Raw genomic sequence first — 7,559 nt, 5'->3', positions numbered from 1 at the left:
TCTTTCCCCAAAATTATATTAAGTACTTGATATCAGTACTAATTAAGTTTATTAATCCAGCTAATCTGTTTTCTCTTTCAGTCAAAGGACAAAATGATGAGAGGGTCCCGCAGAGGCTGTGTGAGACTCAGGGTAAGTATTGTCTCATAGTTTTTAACATCACGACGTGGTCACTGTAGCCCTTTTGGATAGAGCATGGAACTGGGGTTTTGAGATCTGTGACCTATTCCTGATTCAGCCACTGGGCTGGCAAGTTACTTGACCCTCTCTGTTTCTACATCTGTAAAGTTTCTTGTTCATGCAGTGCTTTATTGTCTTTCATGAACAAGTAGGTTTGTGAGGTTGTAGGTGTGTTCTTGTACTGTAAATCACATTTTGGTTTTCCCTTACATTTTTTTTTAATTGGCTATGTGCCCCATCACTTTCTAAGCCTACAAAAAACTGTTGCAGGAATGTTTTCTTTCTGATGTGTCTTGATGTGTGTAACAGTGCCACTTGATCTACTACCTCTGGTCAGTAACTGTGCTACTAAATGTCTCAGAAACATCAAGTGCCAGGAATTACTGATTGGCATGAAGAGGAAGTAGACAAAGATGAACAAAAAAGTGGGGGGTGGAAGCAGGAAGAACACACCAGGCAAAACCATACTTCACCTCATCAGTCAAGATTTCTATGAACTGGGGACAGGGAAATGAAGGTGGCTGTATTAGAGGAGTTGAGGGTGTCCATGAAGTGCTTGTGTTTTGAAGGACTTGCCTGGACAGAGAAGAAGCAGTGCTGAAGGGAGCCTTTTGAGTATCTATATCTCTGCAGGCACACTGAAAGTACTGCAATACTTTCAGGTGGAGACATAACTAGTTGGATCATTATGCTCAATGAGCAGTCAGTATCTAGCTGGGAGGAGGTGTCAAATGGAGCTCCCCAGTGCTCTCTCTGGGTTCCAATATTGTTCAACATCTTCCTAAATGATTTGGATGATGAGATTGAGTGCTTGCTTAGCAGATTTGCAAATGACATCAATTTGGGTGGATTTGCAGACACTCGGGAGCATAGGGCTAGGATTCGGAATGATACTTGGACCATTTTTCCAGTCTATCCAAGTCAATCTGGTGAAATTCAGTGAGAACAAGTGCAGAGTCCTGCACTTGTGACAAAATAATTACATGCACAAATACAGGGGAATGATTGGCCAGGATGCACTACTGCAGAGAAAGATCTGTGGGTTACAGCTGCATATGAGCCAAGAGTGTGCTCTTGTTGCCAAAAAAGAGCTAATGGCATACTGGGCTGTATTAACAGGAGCATCACTTGCAAATCAAGGGAGCTGATCTTTCCCACTCCATTTGGCACTGGTGAGGCTTCACCCACCTGGAGTACTGTGTCCATTTTCCTGGCTCTGCACTTCAAGAAAGAGGGGGCAGATTAGAGTCTGGCAGAGTGACCAAGGTTAGAGACAAGGGAAGCATGATTTATGAGGAAAGGCTGAAAGAATTAAGTTTTATTTAGTTTGGAGAAGCAAAGAAAGAGAGGATTGATTAATTAATAGTCTGCAAATACATAAGGGTGGCTATAACAAGATAGAGACCACAAACTGTTCTTGGTGGCCTTAGGGACAAGACTAAGAGCAATAGCCTCAGACTGCAGCAGGGGAAATGTTAGGTCAAAGATAAGGAGGAATTTTCTCACTATGAGGGTCTTTTCAAGCATTAGAATAGGCTGCCTAGAGAGGTGGTAGAATCTCCATCCTTGGATGTTTTCGGGTGCAGGTTAGATTGACACTTGGCTGGGATGGTGTAGTCAGGGATGATCCTGCCTGGAGCAGGGGGCTGGACTAGATGCCCTTATGGGTTCCCTTCCACATCTCTCTCTTTTTTTTTTTTTTTTTTGTCCTACAATCCTCAGAGTTCCCCACATAAGTCCATTTCTCTCTCCTACCAAGTAGAGCTGCTTCCCTGGTCCCCTCTATTTGTGCTTTTCCCCATCCCTCACAGGACCTCTGGTACAAGCAGCAGTACCTTGAGGAGCTGAAGGGCAGTGAGCAAACATGTAAAGGGATGTGGGTTGGGGAGAGTAGAAGGTGCAGGAAGTGGGCCATTTGTGAAGGTCTCTACTAGCATCAGTAGAGGTAAGAGGAGTTATTCTGCCTAAAGTGGCGAGCAGATCTTTGTTCCGGCTCATTCCTTGCTTCCGTTCTGTTCCCTTTATATCTAAGCTTATAGGTGAATGCTTGAGGGGCCTATACTTGAAGAAAGTTTTTGGATAATCTCTCAGGTCTCACACAAGGAGGCCACCAGTCTGAGATGTGCAGCTGTAGCTTAGTTGCATGTTTTGGACATTCTGGTGCCTCTTCTGGGCCATTGAGAAATCCCACCCGTTTGTTCTGACTGACTTGGCATAAACCAGGGTCCTATAGATGAGGCAATGCAGCCCCGATCATGTGCCAGGAAGCGCATCTGAGGCATTGAGTCTACCAGTGGTTCTGGGGCATATAACAGGGGCTACTCTAAGTGGGCTGCGTTGCCTCGTTTTGGAGATATTGTGTACACCTAGTGGGAGTAAACATGAAGAGTATGCTTCTTGGTTGCAGTCCTGTGCACAGAACATATGTAATGTAGTACGCAACTTATCTCAGCCCTGTTGGTTTTTCTAATTCTAACGTTTTTAAAAGGCATTATGCACTTGAACCTCTGCATCATCAGCCAAAACTTCATTCTTAAAAGTCCTCATCTTGAAATAATATGTGCCTGGAAGAGGAATTCCTTGGAAAAGCCATGTCTGCTAATTCTGTGTCCTTGGGGCAATCATAAAACTGTCAGTGAAGAGACCAGTCACAGCAAAATTGGTCCCTTTACAGAATGTCATTAGTTCACCTCCAAAGAGTGCTAGCAGTTTTTGCTCCATCTCACGAACTTGTAGTATCAGCTGTTCTAAAATAATGTCTTTCTATTATGCTTTTTTACCATTTCTTTTCCCCCAAGGTCGCTCCTTTTAGAGTTTTCCTGAGTTACCATATTAAAGCAGTGTATTAATATTTTTCTTTCCCCTTTCTTTGTCAGTCAAACTTCTGTCTTGACAAGAGGCCAGTGCTTCATGATGCCAGAGGAAGGCTTGAGCAAGGGGAAAGGGTATTAAATCTGTTGTTGAGTAATGTGAATAAAACCAAATGATTGATTGATATTATTTTACTTTTTAAATCATGCAAAATTTTTCTCTTTGGATTTTACTTATTTTATTCTCAGTGAAGTAATTTTGCATTTGTTCCAGACCTTGGGACAAAGTCAAACCAGGTCCAAGTGCAAGGCTCCAGGGGAACCTTGGCGGCAGTCAGCTTGTGGTGTTGGTGTGCTGGAGAGATGTGTGTGTGTGTGTGTTGTCACACTTATTTCAGGCTTTCAAAATATTATGGTACACACTTTGAACAGGCACATCTAATCCACAAATGAGAGATTAAGGGTTTTGTCTAGTGGGACACTGCTAGATTTGTGCCATCCAGAGATTGACCTTGATTCCTACAGTAACGAGATGAAGCATCTTCTGTTCTGTGGAAGACCTTAGCCTGAGTTCCCTGTCTGCCGACTTTCTCTGTGGACAGGGAAATGAGTATGCATCTTCCTGCCTACTCCTCTGGTTCCCAGAGTGTTATGCAAAGTGACAGAACTTCATTCAGTTGATCCTGCTGCCTAAGGCATTTCTAGTCACTGAACCTACTCTTCATGTCCCTGTTGCAGGGGTTATGGAAAGCAGCTGTGTAGCTGCTGATCACTCAGGACTCCGAGTACCCAATTCCATGTGAACTGGGTACTGCTTGAAAATTGCCCACATGGAATGTGCGTACGAATGTGAACTTGGAGGAGAGAAAGCAGCTACTTACCATAGCAACCAAAGTTCTTCAAAATGGGTGTTCACATGTATGTTCCGCTGCCCACTTTCTATTGCCTTTTCTCAGAGTCCCAGACAATTTTATTTAAAGAAAAAAACAAGGCCTGGAAGAGTCCTAAGAAGGTCATCTAGTTCAGAGAATCACAGGAAAAATAGTCATCTAGTTCAGCCCGTTGCTCAAGGCAGACTCATCCCTGTTTAAACTATCCCAGTCAAGTGTTAGTCTAAACTGGATTTAAGTTTCCAGGGATGGCAATTCCACAATCTCTGTAGGCAGTCCAATCTAAATTTCTCGTGTTTTTGTAATTCAGTATTGTTGTTCCTTGCCCTGTACCCTTCAGCTGCAGAGAATAGCCTGTTGCATCCTCCTGATAACCACTGTTAGGGAATTTGAAAACTGATATCAAGTTGGGTTCCCCTCCCTTACCCCCTAGTCTTCTCCAGACTAAGTAGTTCCAGTTCTGCTAATCTCTTGCAAGCTGTTTCCTAGACCTCTGATAGCCTTTTTGTTGTTGTTTTCCTTTGAATGCATTCAGATTTTTCTTATGATAAATTTGTCCACATCTTTCTTGTAGTGCGATTTCCAAAAACTGGATGCAGTACTCCGGATGAGGCCTCATCAGTACTGAATAGAGCAGAAGAGTCCATTCCTGTGACTTTCCTGTTTAACACATCCTAGTTGCTTTTGCCTTTTCTGTCAACAATATTATATTGTTCTCCAAAGTGTCTGCTCCCTACTCACCTCAGTGTCCTCACCAAATGTACTAGGGAGTACATTTGGACCTTCTCCAAATTAACAAAGATGTTACATGGTAACAGACCAGGACAGATCCTTGGAGAACCCCATTTGATATCTCCTTTCAGTTGACATTTGAGCTATTGATGACTAATCTTAGAGCACAATGATCCAACCAGTTAAGTGCTCCCCTAAAGGAGAATCCATCTAGATTAGGGCTATCCACATTCTGAGTAGCTGAGGGCACAGGGCAGGGAGCAGAAACTGGAGAAGGGATGGAAGCCCAGAAATCCCAGGGGCAGCAGCAGAAGTGGGAGCCCATGGGTTGGGTTTTAGCCCCTTGTGGGCTGTATGAGGTCTGTGGGCCACCAGTTAAACAGCATTCATCTAAGTCTAAACTGTGCTTCTGTAGCTTGATGATGATAACACTGTGGGGGACAGTATCAAAAGCCTCACTAAATTTGAAAGTACAGTTTTATTCACAAGCTCATCACTTTGACATAGATGGAAATTGGTTTGGAAAGCATGACCTGCTCCTGATGCATGCATTTTGACTGGTTCTTGTCCCCTTGTTATCTTATAAGTGCTTAGAAACAGATTCTGGGGCTTTGTAGTTTAGATGGAAACAAGGAATGGGAAATGTGCACTGTCCTTTATTGACTTTGCAGAGCATGAGTTGGATCAGGGTGTGGGCATGCCATCTGGTTACTAACGTGCTATGTTGCACATGAGCCCATAGCAGAAACATGTGCCTGGGCAGTGTGCCTCAAGTTCAAGTTAGTAAGGTAAGTATCTTCCCTCTTAAAACCAGATGGAAAAAACAAACCCAAGCTTGCCGTTGTCCTGTTTCCCAACCCAAAGTGATCGTTCCCTTGCAATACCTTTCAAAATCAGAGGGTTGGAAATGTTAGAACAAGTCAGGTAATCTGACTAGCTAATTATCCTAGTACTTTTGCAATATTTCAAATCCATCCAGAGAGTTGTTTAATCCAATCCAAGGTTGGATCCAAGGTTATATTTGAAACTGCACTCCATCTTGAGTGCGACTGGAGGAAAAATATTGTATTTGATATTAACAAACATTCATTCTTTATTCAAGTTGGTAAGAACCACTTAAAAAGCATGCTATGTGTGTACCTTATTCTGAAGGCAAAACTCCTTCTGCTGGGCAGTTAGAAGCTCTTGTGCTTTTTATTTCCGCTGTACAGTATTTGAGGCTTGTAAGCTGTATTAGAATCATAAAAAAATAGAGTTGGAAGGGACCTCAGGAGGTCATCTACTCCCCAACTATATAATTTCAGTCAAGTTTTTGTCTACCCAGGTGTTAAAAACCTTCAAGGATGGAGATTTCACAACTTCTCTGAGTAAACTGTTCCAGTGCTTTACTACCCTCCTAGTAAGAGTTTTTCCTAATACCTAGCTAAGCTTGTCTTGCTGCAATTTGAGACTGTTGTTCCTTGTCCTGTCATCTGCCACCACTTAGAGTCCAGCTCCATCCTCTTCGCAACCCCACTTCAGGGAGTTGAAGGCTGCTATTAAGTCCCTCCTCAGTCTTCTCTTCTCTAGACTAAATACGAGAAGAGGCTGAGGGAACTGGGCTTAACTCGTGTGCCTCAGCCCTCTAACCGTTTTCATTGTCCTCCACTGGACTCTGTCCAATTTGTCCACATCTTTTCTGTAGTGGGAGGCCCAAAATTGGACACAGTATATCAAGTGTGTCCTCACTAGTGCTGAATAGAGGACAATAATCACTTTCCTCAATTTTTTTTTTTTTTTCTGGCTACTAATGCAGCCCAGTATGCATTAGTAGCCATTGTTGCCATTATCCTTCTTGGCAACAAGGGTGCATTGTTGGCTCTTATTTGGTTTATTGTCCACTGTAACCCCCAGATCCTTTCCTGCAGAGCTGCTGCTTCCCCAGTCAGTCCCCAGCCTGTATCGGTGCCATGGGATTGTTCCATCCTAAGTGCAGGCATTTGCACTTGTCCTAATTGTAAGTCATGACATTTCTTCTGGTCCAATCTGTCGTTTTGTCTAAGAGGCTCTCTGAAGATGCCTCAGATTTTCGCTTGGGTTTGATGTAAGCAGCACTTTGAAAACTAGCTTTCTAACCAGTTTCTATCCTCCTGTTATGCTAGTTGAAGACCTGAAGTTGGTATTCAATCAAGTGTTTAAAAGAGTAATCTGGTTAAAATCATAATAGTAATAGCTAAGAGTCCCAAAGCAGTGTCTCCTTTTGTGCCAAAAGGCTTTCAAAAAGGGAACTTGGCAGCATCCAGCAATGTAAGCCTTTCTTTCTAGGCATTCAGTGGTTTTGTAAAGACAAGTATGGGATATAGTGTAGAACTCTTGTAGTTTCTTCTGCGTGTCTCTCTTCAGATGCGAGTGACTTTGCGTCTGGGAATAGGGGGACAGGGTTCAAGGAATTTCACACACTGACTATTTAACTAACTTTCTCTGTGGTCAGGCAGTTGGATGAGTTCAGTGAGTCTTGGATGTGGGTATTCCTGCATCTCTGGTTCTTGCCTCTTGCCACTATACACCTTTCATACACCACCAGTACTCTGCTGCTGCTCATGCTGTACTTCCCTTTTGGACAAAGCAATCCAAAGTCCAAACCCCCTTTCTGTATTGAAATATCGGCTCCTAAACATCTAGGTGACTGGATCAGTCATTTCAGGGAAGGGGATGGGGGAAAGAGAGAGACCTTTATTAAACCTCATCCTCTCCTTCAGCAACTATTTATAAAACTCCATATTTCGTCTACCCCAAATGTCACTACTATCAACTAAGCTAAAACACTCTGACATTAATTAAGACAAAGAGTTCCCCAACATAGGGCTTTCTAAATACATAATAAATATTCTCTCTTTTATATTAAACAAAAAAAAACTCCATAATCCGACTATTTAAAAAAAAAACCAAAAAACAAATCAACCCAGAA

At 42.7% G+C, this 7,559-nt stretch overlaps 1 protein-coding gene across 4 annotated transcripts in view; it reads left to right on the top strand.

The window, feature by feature from the left end:
* Positions 1 to 7,559, top strand: part of OSBPL9 (oxysterol binding protein like 9) — a 99,284-nt gene that overhangs the window by 16,079 nt on the left and 75,646 nt on the right. For all 4 annotated transcript variants that reach the window (XM_025191355.1, XM_006035184.3, XM_025191354.1 and 1 more), the window contains exon 2: positions 82 to 132. In XM_025191355.1, coding sequence (XP_025047140.1) covers positions 82 to 132 — 51 coding nt within the window. The remainder of the gene's footprint in view (positions 1 to 81; positions 133 to 7,559) is intronic.

This window comes from Alligator sinensis, unplaced genomic scaffold (assembly GCF_000455745.1).
Source record: "Alligator sinensis unplaced genomic scaffold, ASM45574v1 scaffold63_1, whole genome shotgun sequence".
In the NCBI taxonomy this organism is placed as follows: Eukaryota; Metazoa; Chordata; order Crocodylia; family Alligatoridae; genus Alligator; species Alligator sinensis.
The sequence above is the reverse complement of the archived record's forward strand: the minus strand, read 5'-3'. Positions and strand labels throughout refer to the sequence as shown.